The 20,020-nt window shown below is 54.0% G+C and overlaps 1 protein-coding gene across 1 annotated transcript in view; it reads left to right on the top strand.

The window, feature by feature from the left end:
- Window positions 1-1,039: 1,039 nt before the first annotated feature.
- The window catches only part of LOC133353652 (actin remodeling regulator NHS-like), a 120,407-nt gene continuing 101,426 nt past the window's right edge, over window positions 1,040-20,020 (top strand). Inside the window, exon 1 of the mRNA XM_061570067.1 lies at window positions 1,040-2,373. Within this exon, the coding sequence (XP_061426051.1) occupies window positions 2,085-2,373 (289 nt within the window). The 5' untranslated portion in view covers window positions 1,040-2,084. The remainder of the gene's footprint in view (window positions 2,374-20,020) is intronic.

Raw genomic sequence — 20,020 nt, 5'->3', positions numbered from 1 at the left:
TACAAATACTCACGTGACCGAACCCGAAACCATATATGGAATCATATAATATTGACTACAATAACCTATATAGGCTTCAAGTTCGCCATTATCATCATAAATCGGACTTGCATAATCAATGTATTATTTATGTATTTATATTTAGTGACTTGCTTACCATCTTCTCAATTATACATTCCGATCGTGTTTTTTTTAAAATTGCGTTTGCCGTTGTGACCTTCTGACCCCGTGTCCCTTACTGGACGTGTGTGAAAAAGAGCTTCATAGCTCATCGGATTCCTCCTGCAGACTAAACAGAGATTCTCATTCCGATGACGAACGCTCTCGGTGTCGTCAGGGTGGTGGGGAGGGGGGGCTCCGTGCTGCCGAGGTTCGGTGGGCAGCGAGAAGAAAGTGAACCAAGCGTCGATCCGCAAAAAACAAGGAGACCAACACTGCCGTCTTGTCTTGTCTCGGCTCAACAGCGAGCTGCCCCCCCCACCCACCCCCCTCTGCTCATCCGTGTGTGTGCGGGGTCAACCCCCATCCGTCTTCTTGGTTCTTTCGGTAAAGTCACGTAGAATGGAAATAATAAAATAATAAAAATAAAACATCATAAAATAAATTCTCACGACGTTTCGGCCACAACGCAAGCAGCCGTCCTCGCGTGGAGAACAGGTCTGTCGAGAAGACAGCGTCTTCTCGAGGACGGCTGCTTGCGTTGTGGCCGAAACGTCGTGAGAATTAATTGTATTATGTTTTATTTTTATTATTTTATTATTTCCATTCTACGTGACTTTACCGAAAGAACCAAGCAGATGAATCCCTGCAGTCACGAAAGCTTTAAACCCCATCCGTCTCTTACCGCTCCAGAGTGGTGGTGACGACCCTCGCTCCGACAAATCTCCCCCCTGCTCTCCCCCTCCCACGCACTCCGCTTTCTCAATCCCCTCTCGCTCTCTGCCCCTCCCCTCTCGCGCCCGAACCTCCCTCCCTCCTGCCGACACAACTCCACCACCACCACTCCCACCGCCACCACCACCACTCCCACCACCACCGCCGCCTCGGGAGAGAGAGAGACGCGGGAGAGAATGGGAGGGGAGAGCGGCGGATGAGAGGCACAGAGAGAGCGAGCGCGCGAGTGTGGCGGGGGAGAGACAGAGAGAAGGAGCGCTGTGGATTCCTTGTTAACGCTGCTGCTACATGTTAGAGAGAGAGACACAACGCAGAGACACACACAGAGAGAGACAATAGACGCAGAGACAGAGGGAGCCACACGCATCGACACGAGAGCGACAGCGGCACGATTCATCGCTGCTACAACTACGACTACACATCAGCGAGCGAGTGAGTGAGTGTGTGCTAGAGAGACACAGAGGCACCACCCACAGAGAACAGGGAGAGAGAGAGGCGGGGAGGGGACACAGACTGCCTCGTGTGTTGCCTGTGAACATGGCGAGCCGGCGAGGTGCGCACATCGATCAGCGGCAGCGGCACGAGCGGCGGCGCAGGTGAATCACCCGCACGGCGCTCACCTCCGGCTCGCTCACCTGCGCCGGGCGTGTGAGATGCTCACCACCACCACCATCATTATCATCAGCTCCTGCCGTCACTTCTGCCCCCTTCGCTCCGATCACGAAGCGCGGAGACTCCGGGAGACGCTGCAGCCGTCACCTCTCCTTCGCACCCCCTCCCGGCGCGTCTCGTAACCCCCGATCGGTGGCGGTGGAACAGCGAAGCAAACCTCCTCGGAGGGTCGAGGAGCAAGAAGCTCCGATAGCCCCCGGGGGGGGGGGGCGCATCGCCCAACTAGAGCTGCCCAGGTGAGATTCTACAGGTGAGATTCTACAGGTGAGATTCTACAGGTGAGATCCTGCGGCCGGGATCATCCGAGCCACGCCGAGATCCTTCCACCCCGAGAAGGCTCCCGTCCGTCAACGATCTTCGGGGCCAAGGTCACCCGCGGGAGAAGATCCGACAGCCGGGACCTCACCGTTACCCATCGAGGCACCCGAACCGATTGGTCCGTCGAGATCCTCTCGTCCAGATCGTCCCATAAGTTCCAAGACTCTCCACCACCACCACCACCACCCACCACCGCGACCATGCCGTTCTACAAGCGGGTGCTGAGTCCCGGCGGTGGCGACGACGCGGGCGCCACGAACCCGCGTGGCCGCGCTTCGGAACCTTGCGAGGACCTGGGTCACGCCTCCAGCCGGGCCCTGGGGGACACTCTGCGTCAGCTGGCCAGCCTCGCTCGCCACGCTCTCGGCATGTTCGCCGAGCTGGAAGCGGCGGCGAGATTGGTGGCTCTGCGTTCCGAGAGGCTGGAGGGTCGGGTTCGAGCCCTGCGCGCAGCATCCGCGGCGCTCGACTGCAGGGCCGTGGCAGTGCGTGAGTAGTGGGATCGGGGTTGGGGCAATTCCACGCACGCACGGACGCGCGCGGCAGCAGGCACGAGGCTTGTGCCAGGCTAGGTGCACTTTGAGGGTGTCACGCGAAGCGCTGGTACAGGGTGTCACGGGGCTCGGGTGCCATGGGTTGATTGAGATGACCGGCACACTGCTACACACACACACACTGCTACACATAGACTGCTACACACACACTACTACTACACACACACTACTACTACACACACACTACTACACACACACACTACTACACACACACACTACTACACACACACATTACCACACACACATTACTACACACACTACTACTACACACACACTACTACACACACACACACTATTACACACACACACTACTACACACATACACTACTACACACACATACACTACTACACACACATACACTACTACACACACACTACTACACACACACTACTACAAACACACTACTACACACACACTACTACACACTCATTACACACACTACTACACACTACTACACACCCATTACACACACTACTACACACTACTACACACACACACTACTACACAAACACACACTACTACACACACTACTACACACACACACTACTACACACACACTACACACACTACACACACTACTACACACTACTACACACTACTACACACACACACTACTACACACACACTACACACACTACTACACACTACTACACACACTACTACTACACAGACTGCTACTACACACTACTACACACACACACTACTACACAAACACACACTACTACACACACACACTACTACACACACACACGCTACTACACACACTACTACACGCACACTACTCAACACTACTACTACACACATACTACTATACAAAAGATATAGCCTTAACAGACTGTAGGGGCAAGTTCTGTTAAGCGAGCACCTATGCAGGCCGGATCGACACACGAGGTGGTGGGTGGCCAGAATCACACCAGCACACACACACGGAGACACACGTGTACACACACACACACACACGTGTACACACACATACAGAGAGACACGTGTACACACACGTGTACACACGGAGACACACGTGTACACACACACGTGTACACACACATACAGAGAGACACACGTACACACACGTGTACACACACATACACGGAGACGCACAAAGACACCGGTACACACTCGGGCTCACGGACATTTTATGAAACCACGAGCAGCCTTATTTCCCCGTGCAGATGTTACACGTGCCAATAATTGGAGCGTGGTTGTGAACGGTCTAATCCCACTATTACATTCCTCTCTCCACGTTGTGTGCGTGTGTCTGTAGGCCTGTGTGTCATGATAATTGTCGTGGGGAGCGGTGGCGCAGCGGTTAGCGCGCTGCGCTTCGAACCCGGTAACCCGGGTTCGATTCCCCGCTCACGGCCAACATCGGTGACGATTATCTGAACCGTTGCTGGGCCTCCCCTAGGTCGACTCAGCCTCAAATGAGTACCCGGTGCGGTGTGTAAACATCGCCACTAGGGAGACAAAGGCGGCCGGGCGTGGTGTTGGAAGCGCACTTGGTCAGCTGTGTGCAATGTCTCGCTTCATTGAAACGAATGAAGCCACACAACATACCCCCCCCTGCCCAATGAATGAACGAATGGATGATGCGCGCATCGCACACAAACAACACACGCACCGCTGCTACACAACGCGTCTGCCTTGAATAGAAAGTGCAATTCTATTGTCTCCCACACTACTTAAACAGGGACTTGGGCTCCCACCGAGTATGTCCCGGCAGAACGGAGCATTTGACACTTGACTATACAGCCATCGTGGAGAGGTGGACCCGTACCGGATGCGTCGTGCGGTGTGCGGATTATGACATTTGGTTGCTGTTAGACGGTGGGGTAAGGCGCATGGCCGAGAAGGCAGAGCTACACGTGTCTTTTTCTTTTTTTCCCTGGACACGGGATGTGCCCGCTTCGTTTCCACACCTCGCTGAAGACGCAAGCGTTTCCAAAGCAGCGCCATGTCACGTGAATGAGTATTGTTGTAGTTCTGTCATCTCTACGGGCTGCTAACGAAGACACCTGGTGCAGATTTGCTCCCTGCATGCGCGCGTGTGTGTGTGTTGAGCACGTACGGGGAGCGGTGGCGCAGTGATTAGCGCACTGCGCTTAGAACCCGGCGACCCGCTCCGCCCCTGAGTCTCTCTGAGGTCGACTCAACCTTAAATAGGTACCTGGTGTGGTGTGGAAAACGTCAGTTCTGGGGATACAAAGGCAGCCTTGCGTGGTATTGCTGGACATGTACCATCAGCCACGTGGTGCAGTACCGGCATTCATAGGTGCTCGCTTAACAGCATAACAGCACTTGCCCCAGCAGTGTTTTAAAATCCTACCCGGGGCCTCCTGTGTCTTTGTTGTGCATGCTGTATCCCGTTACATATACGCAAGTTATGCGGTGAGCCAATGTTTGCAATGTATATGATAAATATGCGCATAGCATGACTATTATTACCGCCCCCCGTTATGTAAGGTTGGCTGTCGTTGACCCCGTAAGACGCAGCCTATTTAAAGGCACAACGCTCGGTCGAGTTTTGGTGAGCCGCTGAAACGGGGTGCCGTGCCTCTGATATCCAATTTTCCGGATTATAAGACGCACCGCACATTCCCCACCCCCCCATGTACTTTCAAGCAAAAGTAAAGGGAGGGGTGCGTCTTATAATCCGGTGTGTGTTACCAAATTGATATCAAATTCTTCGGATTATATCCTCGTAGCACAAGTAGCTACACGTGACGCTACGGGCCCCGCACTTTCAAGGGCCCCGCGCTAAATGCTTTCAAGCTATCAATTCCGCTTCAGTGATTCTGCACTCGCTCTATTACCATAGAACTATACCGCCTTCAACTTTTATGAACGACTACTGGGTGTTTAAGGTGAGCGGTTTGTCGCATTATCTGGCTGTATAGCGAATTAAAAAATACAATTACTTTACTATGCAAGTTATGTTTTTTTTACTTAGGGCCCCTTTATAACATCATGCTACAGGCCCCGCACTACCTTCATCCGGCACTGACCGCACGCAGCCAACGTTGTTGTCAACAAAGCGGCAATAGATCCGATAATAAGAGAGGAGAGAGATGGCCCAACAAAAAAAGAAGGAACCCAACTTAGTTTCACTTTCCAAATCAAAGAACGCAGAAGGCTGGTGCCACGGCGGCTTTGACGGACACGCGGGCACGCTGGCCTTACCACCCAGAGGTGCCACCAGGTTAGATTCGATCTCCTGGCGCGGCAGTTGAAACAACGGTGCAAAGTTTATTAAATACACATCGCCCCGCCCGGCCCGTCCGCCTCTGTCCACCCAAGGGCATGAATGATGGTTAAATCATTTGGTCGATCAGCAGGCAGAGTCACGCGCGGTGGGGTAAAGTGTGGGTACTTCCACCTCTTCCAACGTAGTTTGGAAGAGTAGGCCAAGCGTTAGCTTCTAGAGCGGCTCTCTGGAGTGTGGTTGGGGTAAAGCTCCCTTCAGTGGAGGCCGTTCAGCTCGCAGTGGTATGAGCAATAAATTGCAGGGCAGCACCTTTACTTTGGTATTTTATTGATCAAAAAGGGCTCTGGTTATTTGTTGAGTAAAGTCCGAACCGCGTGCTCTTGGCGAATGTTCCGGGTTTTTTTCGGGTGAATACGTGTCGATGTCACCATAATCACCACCATTTCAACCATCATCATCATCACCACCATCATCACCACCATCTCAACCATCATCATCACCATCACCACCATCATCACCATCTTAACCATCATCTCAACCATCATCACCACCACCATCATCACCACCATCTCAACCATCATCATCATCATCACCGCCATCATCACCACCATCTCAACCATCATCATCACCATCGCAACCACCATCATCACCATCATCTCAACCACCATCATCACCATTACCACCACCATCATCATTACCACCACCACCACCATCATTACCACCATTATCACCACCATCATCACCACCATCATCACCACCATCTCAACCATCATCACCACCATCTCAACCATCACCACCATCATCACCACCATCTCAACCATCATCATCACCACCATCACCACCACCGCCAACACTGGGGGCAATTTGCCAGCCTGATTTGATGTCTTGGCCGATTCACCAAGATGTGAATCTGTTCCCATGTTTTGTCTAAGAGGCGAGTGAGCGCGTGAGGTTTACGTCCTCAATCTGTTCACGGAGGAGAAGCCGTACGTTTCATTATAAAGCAACGTATTCATTTATTTACCCGGTGAAGCCTCACTGAGCCTCCAGGTTCCTTATTTTTTTATTTGGCCGGTTTCAAAAAAACCAAAAAAAGGTTTGGCCTCACGTGGAGAGGAAACCGCGGAGAAAACACAAATTCCGCATACGAATGATTTAACACTCAAAACTCAACACGGATGGAATCCAGAATCCGCTTTCCGTGCTTTGCAGACAACCACATCGCGTAAACAAAACGAATGTTTTTTCTCTCCTGTAGTTTCATCCATTCGTCGCTGGCATCTCCTCCCCCGCCCCCCCACGAGGTGGAAGAGGGCACCATTATGATTCAGCTCGGGCGGGTTTCGAGATCGGCCTCGGCGTCTTTGCCATTGAAATGTTAAACGTTGGCAAATGTTTGCGCGGCACGCACGCACGCACGCTCGCTCGGCAAGAGGTGGACAGCGGGGAGTCTGATCCTCACGCATCAGAAACACGTGCTCGGACTCGAAGGGCCTTTAAGGAGGCGTCCCTTTTTGCAACAGGCAGCGTCTCTGCCTGCCACCGTATGACAATACCCAAAGGGAGTCTTTATCAAGCCCGGCCTCGTTCACTCATTCAAATGACCATGCTGCCACCTACATCCCACCAGAGGGGGGTTGGCCTGCGGAGAGCGGAAGAGAGAGACAATAACCTGGTTAACACGTAGACTTTCGCGACCGATATTATCCATAATATCGTTTTTTTGGGTTCGATCGCTTAAATATAAATGTGTCGTTAAACTTTACTACGTTAATTGGCTGTGTCGGGTGGTGACGGGTTTAACAACACATTTATATTTACGCGGTCTAACCCAAAAAACCTTTAGTATGGATAGACAATAATATCACAGCCCCTTGTCAGTCCACTGCTGGATAAAGGCCTTCCAACACATATCGGCCGTGGGGGGTGGGGGGGAGATTGTTTGACCATACTTCATTGTGCTGGTCAGTTGCGGGTTGGTTAAAGGGGAAAGGGGAGGAGAGACCGATTCTGATCGATGCTTCCCGAGGCTGGGAATCGAACTCGGCTCACCGGGTTTTAGGTGCTCGTGTGAGCGCTAACCACTGTGCCCACTGTACCCCACAATGTAACCGTGAGGTCAGCGGATGAGCCTCTTCTTAAAGTGTTATCGGCTTTCCCCACCGTCTCCCGTAAGGGAAAGTGAGTACGGTCATCAACGACACCGACTCCTCGCTTTCCATTTGCTCTGAAGGAGGCTCATCGCCGAGAAACATCATCCTGTTATATGTAACCTATTGACGAATATGGTGAGAGTCTTATTTACATTCTGGTGTGTGCCATGGATTGGTGTAGGCCAGGAACTGGTGTGGGCCATGGGTGGGTGTTGGCCATGGGTTAGTGTGGGTCATGGATTGGTGTGGGACATGGAATGATTTGGGGCATGGAGAGGGCAGATGGCAGCAGCAGGGTTGGGTTCCCGGCGAGGGTGTCGGCTGTATTGCTGCAGGTGTCACTTTACAATGAGCATCACACCAGAGGCATGTGGTGTGATGGTGCCGCTGGTGGTCGTGGTTGTTACTTAAGATATAATAGAGACCGACAGATAAGGGGAAAGGCGGGGGTGGTGTGTTTTACCCTAGGGGTATCAGGGGATAAACATTGCTGTGCCTATTTTCCTCTTGCTATAGACCACCCACCTACCAGCCCCGATCCAACCATACTCCGTGCGTAGCCAGCACATACACAAAAATCTCACCCTGCAGGCAGCTGGGGCGAGTGCATCCAGCGAGCGCTTATTGTGGCACATGTGATGCACGCAATCATCACGTTCACCACACCACACAGACACTGCACCAGGCGCAGCAACAACAACAACGCCGGTCGACATTCAGTGGTGGTGACGCCACCGCATGTGCCATGCTAGGTGCACAAACGAAGACAAGGATCCCCCGTATAGCCTTCACATCCTTTTGGGGCAAGTGGTGTTAGCGAGCACCTATGAAGGCCGGCGCGGCACACGGAGGGGGTGGGCGGCCAGCACCACGCCGCCTTTGTCTCCCCAGTCGCGACGTTTACACACCGCACCAGGTACTCATTCGAGGCCGAGTCGACCTAGCGGAGGCCCAGGACCGGTTGATTCAGATAATGGCGTCACCGGTGTTGGTAGCCGTGAACGGGAATCGAACTCGGGTCGCCTGTCATCGTAGCGCTGCGCTGCGCTAACCGTTGCACCACCGCTCCCCACGTGGTCCGCACTACCCTCCACAGCCGCCGTGCGGACGTGGTGTCACGTGGGGTCCACGTGCCTCCTGGACGCTGTATTTAGAACTTGCTTCTTTCTTTGTGATGTTTTTGTTATCCTCCGATAAGCATGGCTGGTTACGTATGGTGCGAAAGAAGTTCAACATACGTACATGGGTGGGTCAGCAGGGGAGTGGGTGGGTGAGTGGGTGGGTGAGTGAGTGGGTGAGTGAGTGGGTGGGTGAGTGGGTGAGTTGATGAGTGGGTGAGTGAGTGGGTGGGTGAGTGAGCTGGTGAGTGGGTGGGTGAGTGGGTGGGTGAGTTGATGAGTGGGTGAGTGAGTTGGTGATTGAGTGGGTGGGTGAGTGAGTTGATGAGTGGGTGGGTGAGTGAGTGGGTGGATGGGTTGAGTGAGTGGGTGAGTGAGTGACTGAATGAGTGGGTGGGTGAGTGAGTGGGTGGGTCAGTAAGTGCGTGGATTTGCGGGTGAGTGGGTGAGTGGCTGACCATCGAACAAAGACGGTCACCACAGCGCGCGCTTTCAGATGCGTTTCTGCGGCCGTCTGGAACGCTCTTCCTCCCTATACGAGGAAGCTACTGGAGCTATGCCACTTTTAAATCACTTCGATCGAAAACTAAATTCTTTAGAACTGCTTCTTGTGTTTAGGTTGCTGCCCCCTCCCCCAACGCTTTCACCTCCAATGAGCGCGGTTGGCTACGTACGGTGCGAAAGAAGTTCGACACACGCACATACACATACGTACAACAAAGTCAACGGCCGAGGGGGGATGGGCGAGGGGATGATGGGTGGACGTGGGGTTAGCAGGGCACCTGGTTCTGGGGGGAAGGCTTCTCTCTCTGCTCACCGCCGCAGACTTCAAACGCTCGCCGCTGCGCGAGACGGAGGCGCCGCTTTGCAGGTGTGTGAGCCGAGGCGAAACGATCCGAAGGGAAAATGAAAATGTTGCTTGGGTTATAGATTTTTTTCTTTCTTTCTTTCTTCTTCCTCTTCTTCTTCCGTCTCTCATCTTTATTTATTATTATTATTACTGCTGCTGCTGCTCCTACCATAGCATCGTTTAAAAGGAAATTCTCTCTCCCGTCTCTGATTTCACGAAACGAGGGGAGGGATGCCTCGTGTGAGTTGGGGGGAGGGGGGCAATGGTTTCTTTTTTTGGTGTGGCCAGATAACACGTGTCAGGTTAACGGAGACAAAACAACAGTGTGCGCCTGTGTGTGTGTTCGCTGTGTGTGTCCGCTGTGTGTGTGTGTGTCCGCTGTGTGTGTGTGTGCCTGTGTGTGTGTGTGCACATTAATTCGTAGTTCGACACTTCACGTGGCCTCAAGGTGCACTTGGCCTGGCACAAGCGTCGTGGTGACGTCACCGCCACTTAGTGGCGAATGGCGGTTGTTGTTGTGTGCACATTTCCCTGTGTGTGTGTGCCTGTGTGTGTCCGCTGTGTGTGTGTGTGCCTGTGTGTGTCCGCTGTGTGTGTGTGTGCGCGCACATCTCCCTGTCTGTGTGTGTTTGTGTGGGGAGCGGTTGTGTAGCGGTCAGCGCACCGCGCTACGAAACCGGCGAGCCGAGTTCGATTCCCGCTCACGGCCAACACCAGTGACGATTATTTGAACCGGTTCTGAGCCTCCCCTAGGTCGACTCAGTCTCAAATGAGTACCCGATGCGTTGTGTTAAAAACACACACGAGGGAGACAAAGGCGGCCGGGCGTGGCGCTGGCCACCCACGCCCTCGTTTGCCGTGCCGGCCTTCATAGGTGCTCGCTACCAGCATTTGCTCCAACAGTCTGTTAAGGCTACACGGGGGATCTTTGTGTGTTTGTGTGCATGTGTGCTTGCATGTGTGTGTATGCCTGTGCGCGTGCTTTTGTGCGTGCCTCTGCAACCCCAGAGGGCCTCCCTCGGGAGACACGTGCGACTTGTCGTGCCGTCTCATCGGGCTCTCATCTCGTCGCAAATAAAGAGAGCGAATGCACGAATGCATTTTCAGCCCTCGAGAATCCCATTCATCTTTTCATTCTTTCATTCATTCGTGACCTTTATTCGTGTCCAGGTGAGGAGAGAGCCCCATTGAGACTGCGTGTCTATTTAAAAAAAAAGGAGACAGACGTGGGGAGGGGTGGGGAGGGTGGTGGTACAAATAATGTAGACGGAAAAGCACGTGGAACAATAATCGCTTCGAGCAGCAGAACAGTCAACAACAGCGTCAAATCAAGTGGGATGCGATGTCATATCCAGGTGAATGTTCCCTGATTTCGGACGTCTAGACGTTTGGTTTTATTGAAGAAAGGCGAGTCATAGGGGGGGGGGGGGGGGTTGTGGTTTTGACGGGCGCACCTGTGCACGGGGTGAGCTACAGGGGCTGCAGGGGTCACGGCCGTCGCGTTTCCAGATTTACCGGCGTGCGGTCGTATGAACGTGACGGCGATGCGAGTGCGCGGTGACCACGTGTCCACAAATCGAACGCAGCCACTGCGGAGACACGGGCAGACAGAGCGCTCTCCGACTCAAGTGATCAGCATAATAATAATAATCATTTAAATGTATAAATCATCGAGGCAATGGTGCTCTCGTTTTCCCCACCACTCGCCCACTGAGCTCGTGGTGAAAGTTCCGCATTCCTGCGGTGGGGTCGAGTTTACCCAACCCTGACTCAAAGTGGTACTCATTTTAGGAATCCCGGAGAGATGATGGGTTGAGTCGACCACACCCCCCCCCCCCCCCCCCCCCCACAACTAGGATTAGAACTCGCGGACTTCGGCTTGCGAGACAAAACACGAATCCTCCATTCTAGATTTGAAGCTTTCGTGACTGCAAGGATTCATATTCATATCAAGTGATATAGCTATCGTGCTGTGACGGTTCCACCTGAAGACAGAAGCTTGTGTTGCCTCCGAAACGTCGTGATTTTTAGTTAATTTTTATTTTACTTTTATTAATTTTACCTACGTGGTTTTACCGAAAAATCCTAAGAATACGACTCCTCGAGCTTGACGTGCGGTCGTATGAACCGGATAGCCAAGTAGCACGTGGTACGCTATGTGTGCAGTTTGGCTATGCGGTGGCATCGGTCTAACGGGCAACGCCCTGCTGATGACGCTCACGGAGATCGAAACGGACCACAGGATTTTGTCTGTTTAAAACAAACGCTGCAGCGATGCGTCGAGTTGGGACTGCCTTTGTTCGGCGGATTATGCGGTATTTAGATTTGGCAGGAAAAAACCCCGGGGTTAACTCCGCTCATTCTGAATAATGTCGAGTCGGCAAACTCTCTCTCCAATTCATTGTACTCTGTATATGTGTGTGTGTGTGCGGGTAGTGGTGAGCGCACTGCACTACAAACCTGGCGGGCCGAGTTCAATTCCCGCTCACGGCCAACATCGGTGACAAATCTCTGAATCGGTCCTGGGCCTTCCTGCAAAGTCGACTCAGACGTGAATTGAGTAGCTGGTGCGGTGTGTAAAACAACAACTTTGGCACTGGGGGAGACAAAGACGTCCGGGGACGTGCTGCTGGCCACACACCGCCATGTGTGACGTGCCGGCCTTGCTAGGTGCTTGCCAACAGCACTTGCCCCAACAGTCTGACGAAGGCTATAGGGGGGACCTTTGTCTTTGTGTGTTGTGGAGGTGCACCTGGAGTTGGGGGCGAGGTTGCGTGACGTGGTGGAGGGTAGGTGCACTCATTTTGTATTAACACCTACACGACCTAACCGTAAAATGTATTACGAATCAATCTGCCTGCTGACAGTTCTTGAATAAGCTCTCAGCACGTGGCGTGAAAAACGTCAGACATCGTGCCGAAAATACCAGGAAGGCGAAAACTTAAAACGCACGCCGCAGTTCGTGTGTGCCCCCTACGAAATATTCGGCTGGGTGTGCCATTGCTTGTGCTTGTGAGCGCGTGTGAGCGCGCGTGTGTGTGTGCGTGAGTGTGTGCGTGTGTGTGAGTGCGTGAGTCTGCGTGCATGTGCGCGCGTGTGCGTGCGTGTGTGTGTGTGCGCGTGTGTGTGCCCGTGTGTGTGCCCGTGTGTGTGCGTGCGTGTGAGCGCGCGTGTGTGTGTGCGTGTGTGTGTGCGTGCGTGTGAGCGCGCGTGTGTGCATGTGCGTGTGTGAGCGCGCGTGTGTGCGTGTGCGCGCGCGAGTCTGCGTGCGTGTGCGTGGATAATGGCAGGGGTCGTTAACTCGACAGTTGTAAATTTGGCCACTCGGATGCAGTCTGCCAGGGAATGGACGATGGCTCAATTCTGGCGCTTGTGTGGTCCACGTGCGGAGGGCCGCGCCACCCCGGGGCTGTTTGCGTTGCCGTTAGTCAATTCCTCTATTCGCTCCCGCGGTTTGGCCGGAGCAAACAGCGCGCGGGCAGCGCCTCCCGCACAATGGGAGAAGGCGTGAGACGACGGCCATTGGATTCCGTCTCCTCCGTTTGGAAATCTGCGTCTGGACGACAGAAGTCCAAGAGCGCCGCCCATCCCCCCCACGCGCGCCCACCGACGGGAGAGGGGGGCCCCTTGTTTGGTGCACGCGCGCGCGTGTGTGCATGTGTAGAGCGGTGTGCATACCTGGGATGAATGGTTGTCCAGCCTAGCCCAACCCAAACCCTAGCCCTGCACAAACCCTAGTCCTACACAAACCCTTGCCCTGCACAAACCCTATCCCAACACAAACCCTCGCCCAACCCAAACCCTATCCCAACCCAAACCCTAACCCTACACAAACCCTAACCCTACACAAACCCTTGCCCTACACAAACCCTCGCCCAACCCAAACCCTATCCCAACCCAAACCCTAACCCTACACAAACCCTTGCCCTACACAAAACCGAGCCCCAGGGGTCGGCAACCAAAATAACAAGAATACACTTTTTTTCAGAATTTGGTTAAAAAAATAAACATTTCAGGAGCCGCAAGACACGTGAATGCAAGACGGCGGTCCTTCATAAAAACCGGTCACGAAGCAGTCCTGAGCGAGCCGCACGCGGCTCCGAACCCGTAGGTTGCCACCCCTGGCCGAGTCCAACCCAAACCCTGGTCCAATGCAACCCAGCTCAGCCACGTCCAGCCCAGGGGTCGCTGTTCTGCACGAAGCATTTGGATGGCGCCCCAACCCAAACAAAACATTTCTTTAAAATGTAATATTTTCTTTTTTAATTGCAAAATATCGATATATGTATCTATTTATTAGAGAACACAGTTTAAGGATAAATTGTAATAATAACGTGTTCCTTGTGCTCGTGCACCACCGCCTATGCAGCAGCAGCAACAGCAGATAAGGTGTTTAAATGCAATAATGGGTGACATTTGGCTGAGAAGAGGAATAATCTAATTCATATTGAGCGCCTTCACTCACGGCGCCTGACAAAGCTCCTAAAACGGTGACGCAGAAATGCATTATTTCGATGGCAGCGGCGGTGCTGGAAGGATTCCTCAGGAATGAGTGGCAGCGGTAGAGGGCTACTTGGGGATCACTAAGGGACTATAGGGGAGGGACGGGAAGGAGTGGAGGGGCGAGGTGAGGGAAGAGGCAGAGAATGGGCAAGAGAGAAGAGGTGAGGCTTGAAGAGAGGAACGGAAATAGGTTGAGAAGGGCGACTGCTGTATCTACTCCGCTACTGATGTATCTACTCCGCTACTCGAGCTGGCCTTGCCCAACCCCACTTAGGCAGTCGTCAGCAGGCACCCGGCACGGCCCACGAATTTCTCTCCGTGCCGTGCGGTGGTGGCGAGCGATGGTGGGGGGTGGGGGGCACAGGGGGTGGGGGGCACGGGGGGGGGGGCCGTGTCCCCCTTCGCCCGGCTCTCTTGGCCCACAGCTGTGCGCCCATTGTGCACGGCGCGCGTTTGTAAGCGCGGCAGATGGTCTCGCTGAGGGAGGCACGCGTCCCTCACGCGTCCCTCACGCATCCCTCACGCGTCCCTCACGCGTCCCTCACGCGTCCCACACGCGTGCCTCGTGTCCCTTGGTGTTTATTGCAATGTAATGATTCAATAACGACGAAATAAAGCACAGGTAGTTGGCAGTGCGGTTTTGCTGTTTGCTACGACGATGTCGCGTGCGTTCCAGAGTCATCAGCGAGGTCTGACTCGCTGATGACTGCCATGAAGGCGATCCGTTGCGGGCGAGTTATTTTGTAAAAAAATGAAATAAAAGGTTGCTTTGCTAGGGGTCCCTAAATAAAAAAAAACCACACATAAATATTAAAACACAAATATTTAACTTGCATAGTAAAGTAATTATATTTTTTCATTTGCTATACAGCGAGATAATGCGACAAACCGCTAACCTTAAACACCCAGTCGTTCGTAGAAGTTGAAGGTAGTATAGTACTATAGTAATAGAGCAAGTGCAGAACCACTGAACCGGAATTGATAGCTTGAAAGCATTTAGCGCGGGGCCCTTGAAAGTGCGGGGCCTGTAGCTACTACATATGTAGCTACTTTTGCTACGAGGATATAATCCGCGCAGCGCTAAAACAATTCCAAACGTGAGACCCACGTTGCCATGTGGTTGTAAACATTGGCGCAACGTTGGACCGTGTTTACTGGGTCGGCGTTGCCCGTCAAGGCAAACTCCTCCTCCCAACTTCCCTCCCGACGATGTTATCACGTGTGACGCCATCTCCCACACTCTTAGTTCTTTCGGTGAAGTCACGTAGGTAAAAAATGAAATTAGAATTAATAAAAAATAAAAACAATAAAATCACGACGTTTCGGAGACAACACAAGCTTCCGTCTTCAGGTGAAACTGTCACAGCAAAAAATCTGTATCAGTTTCACCTGAAGACGGAAGCTTGTGTTGCCTCCGAAACGTCGTGATTTTATTGTTTTTATTTTTTATTAATTTTTATTTCATTTTTTTTACCTACGTGACTTTACCGAAAGAACTAAGAGTATGAACCCTTGCAGTCACGAAAGCTTCAAATATAGAAGCCATCTCCCACGTGGTCGTCAACATCTCGTGGTGTTCTCATCCAGCGGTGAATTCACGACCGGGACAGCAACAGTCGGCAATACGAATGATAAAAATCAGAAAACGTCCGGCCATTCTCAATGCACCAGTGGATGAAGTCCTCACCACGTTATGCCCGTAATCATGCGTCTTTTTGTTGTTGTGTGTAAGCGTATCGGGCATTGAACTCGGCGCCCCAGATTCAATCGCAGCGCCAAACGCTCCGGCCGCCCGCTCCACCCACTCCTGCGACGACGCTGCTGGGAACATCGATCTTGCCCGGCTCAACTTATAAGTGCTATTTGCTTTTCGGAGATTGAACAAAACCCCCCCGTACCTGTCACCCGAGAAGTGATCGCGTGCGCAAAGCAGGGATTAAGGGGGGGACGGGCGGGGAGGAGTGATTTAGAGAAAGACAGGGGGCAGTGGGGCGTTGATCTGCGTCAATGCGACGACGTGAACGGTGACAACGACGGTGGACCTCAAAAGAGGCAGAGACGCGGGCGTCGGTGGGAGCGCACTGCACGATGCGCGTGTGAGTGAGTGAGTTAGAGCGACTGAGTCGGAGTGAGCGAGTGAGTCAGAGTGAGCGAGTCAGAGCAAGTGAGTCAGAGTGAGTGAGATAGAGCGAGTGAGTCGGAGCGAGTGAGTCGGAGCGAGTGGGTCAGAGTGAGTGGGTCAAAGCGAGTGAGCCAGAGCGAGTGAGCCAGAGCGAGTGAGCCAGAGCGAGTGAGCCAGAGCGAGTGAGCCAGAGCGAGTGAGCCAGAGCGAGTGAGCCAGAGCGAGTGAGCCAGAGCGAGTGGGTCAGAGCGAGTGAGCCAGAGCGAGTGAGCCAGAGCGAGTGAGTCCAGAGCGAGTGAGTCAGAGTGAGTGAGTCCGAGCGAGTGACGGTGATGCCTCCCCTTGTGGACGTGCTTTGGAGCCGTTGGCCCAGCGATGCTTGCCCCATCGTTCTGCGTTCACCGGGGCCCGGCGATTCGCTCCAAGCTCCACGTGCAGCTTGCAGATATCGGGCCGTCTTCCCTCTCGCGCGTTACGCATTCAGGTTTTGGGCGCGTGTCGATTCTGACACCGATTTCTCACGTCCCCCACGGGGCTTGTCATTGTTGTTATTATATATGACGGCTGTCCGAAATTTAACCGGCACTCGTTAGACGATTGCATATTTTTCAGTGAACACACCTCCGCAGCATTAACCAGGGCGGCCGCTGGGCTCGAACCACAAACGTCGGCAACCGCCGCTCGGATCAAATGGAGCCGGTGGCGACCTGTGGATCGCAAAGCGCAGCGGTGGCTGACCGCTAACGCTGCGAGAAACATTTCTGTCGGCACTGTAAGTCGTCGGCTCGTTAGGAATGAAAACATCGTCTTGCGGAAGCCGCAAGAGTTGGTGGTTGTGCCCTCGAGTTAATACCGAACGGAGATGTAATCGACGCGTCTCTCTGCGCAGCGAGCCTGGGCAGAGAGAGAGAGAGAGAACGCTGCATCCGTAATTTGTGAAATCTCCAGAGGGAAAAGAGGCTTGCCGCACGCGAACATCTGCAAAGATCCACACACGGGCCCGCTCCACTCTAGCCGCCTAATGAATGCATGAGAACGCGTAAACACACTCTGTGGTAGGCGGATTATTACGGTCGGGGTGGGTGTTGCGGTTGGAGTGGATGTGCGGTTGGGGTGGGTGTGCGGTTGTTGTTGATTTTAACTCCGCTTTCATGTGGATATTTACTGGGACTCCTCGGTGTTTGACTTTCAATGTCCATCGCTCCCCCTCGCCCAAACGCCGTCACGTGCGGCTCTCTCCCCGATTTTCTCCGCGCGTCTTGGCGCGTTCCTCCTCCTGCGCTGTCTTCTTGGTGATCTGTTCCCTGTCCCCCCCCCTGTCCACTCCACCGCTCTGCTGGACAGATTGTATCCAGCAGCAATATCCCCAACACGTGTTGAGCAACACTTTCAGATAACCATTCACAAAATGCACACCCTCGCTCCTTACTCTGCTGCGGTGACGCACGGACAAATAACCCCCAAGGACCTCAAGCGACCTCGAATGACAAAAAAATCGGGGCCACACTTGCGTATCTCCCGTATAGCCTTGAACAGACTGCTGGGGCAAGTGCTGTTAGCGGGCGGCACCTGTGAAGAGCGACAGGGGACTCGAGGACTCGAGGGGGCTGGGTGGCCAGCACCACTTCCGACCACCTTTGTCTCCCCGGCGCTGATGTGTGCTGATATTTGACACACCGCACCCAGAGTACAGAACCGGTTCACAGAAATTCGACACCGATATTGGTCGCGAGCGGGAATCTTAATGTAAGCTGAACTATTTTTTATTTTACCAGCGAAGGCCCACTGAGCTGTGTTGCTATTTTTCAGGAGCGACCTGGCCACAAATGATCGCTCGGCGAAGTTTGCTAATCACGTGGAGATCTGTAGCAGCCAAATACTCTAAGCACATGTTTCTAAACGTGGAGGGGATAAAAAGGTGTGGAGGGAAAAACCGGAGGACCTGGAAAAGAATCCACGTGACCACGGAGAGAGAGAGAAGAGACACAGACTCCAAATATACAGCAGGTGTCAGGGTCGGGATCGAATCCACGACCTCCTGTATACCAGGCGAGGTAGTTAACATCTCGCCACGGCGGTATTGAACCACCGAATGGAACTCGGGTCGCCAGGTTCGTAGCTCGGCGCGCTAACCACTGCGCCACCGCTCCCCGTAACGCATGCAGCAGCAGCGAGTCACGGCACTCGGGACGATGCCGCCACTCCTGCGTTGCCGTCCGTGGAAACGAATCTCCCGCCGCGGCTGCAGGCTGACGTTGGGTCAGCGAATGGAGCGGCGGCGACGTCGCCTTCTTGCGCTAATGGCATCGCTCAGCAGCCGGGGTCGTCGGTGTCACACAGAACATCGCTCTCACACCCCCCCCCCCCCACCATCTGCTTCACTCGTTGAGAACAAAACAAGCGTCGGGCACTCTGCAGCACTTTCGCCTTCGTCTTGTTCTACGTGTTCCTCTTCTTCTCATTCAATCTACTCTGGCGCTCGTGCCAGGTTCACGAAAAGCCCCGCAGGTTCACGGCGAGACGACGCAGAAAGGCCCCGCACGGTTTTTGCGCGTGGCACCTTTAGCCGACAAAACGGATCCCCCCCGAGAGCGCGTCGTTTCTGCAAAGGAGGACCCGGCGTGCTGTCGCAACGCGAACGTTAGCCACGCGCCGATTGTCCGTGCGAGCGCGTTTCAAAACAAAAAGTATGTCCGTGTGCATGCCCACCACGGTGGTTCGCATCGCTAGGGGGGACGAGCCCATCACGCGCCTGTCGCATCGCGTTCCGCCTTTCGCCGTCGCGTCCCCGGCGACGGCAGACGTCAAGTTTCACCGCCGAGCGCTTCCAGAGAGGCGGCGACAGAAGGTGGTGACTCGGGGCCGGTGCAGATTGGCTCGAGTCGGAGAGCCCCGCGCGCACGCACACAAAGACAAAGATCCCCCATATAGCCTCAACAGACTGTTGGGGCAAGTGCTGTTCGCGAGCACCTATAAAGGCCGGCACGGCACACGAAGGGGTGGGTGGCCAGCACCACGCCAGGCCGCCTTTGTCTCTCCCAGTGACGATGTTTACACATCTCATCAGGTACTCATTTGAGGCTGAGTTGACCTAGGGGAGGCCCAGGACTGGTTCAGATAATCGTGACCGGTGTCGGCCGTGAGTGAGAATCGAACCCGAATTGCCAGGGTCGTAGCGCAGCGCGCTAATTGCTACACTACCGCTCCCCCCACACACACAGACACACACACGGACACACACACAGACACACACACAGACTCTCTCGCTCTGTCCCCATATACTCGACTCAGCGCGCATACATCCCGAGCCACACATCGATTTGACCCAACGCGTCGTTTCGAGCCCCTGACGGCCGCCCCGTCCGAGAGTGGGGACGTGCACGCGGGGTCACGCGGGGTCACGCGGGGTCGGGGCTGGCGGGCGGCACGACCTTGCCGATTGCCACCCTCGCCGCCGTCACCACCTTCCCGCCCGGTGGCTTCAGGTGGCAGCGGTGCCGTGCTTCGGGCGATGGGCGACGCAGTCCTCGGAGTCGGGAACTCTCCACAGAGCGGATGAACCTGGCTCCTGCACCCCCTGCCCCCTGCCCCACAGCCCCACGGCAGGGAGCCCTTCCCCCTCGTGCCACGTGG

The sequence above is a fragment of the Lethenteron reissneri genome, chromosome 6 (genome assembly GCF_015708825.2).
Source record: "Lethenteron reissneri isolate LAM-NWPU_2019-01 chromosome 6, ASM1570882v1, whole genome shotgun sequence".
Lineage (NCBI taxonomy): Eukaryota > Metazoa > Chordata > Hyperoartia > Petromyzontiformes > Petromyzontidae > Lethenteron > Lethenteron reissneri.
Note: the sequence above shows the minus strand (reverse complement) of the source record. Positions and strands in the feature narration are given on the sequence as shown.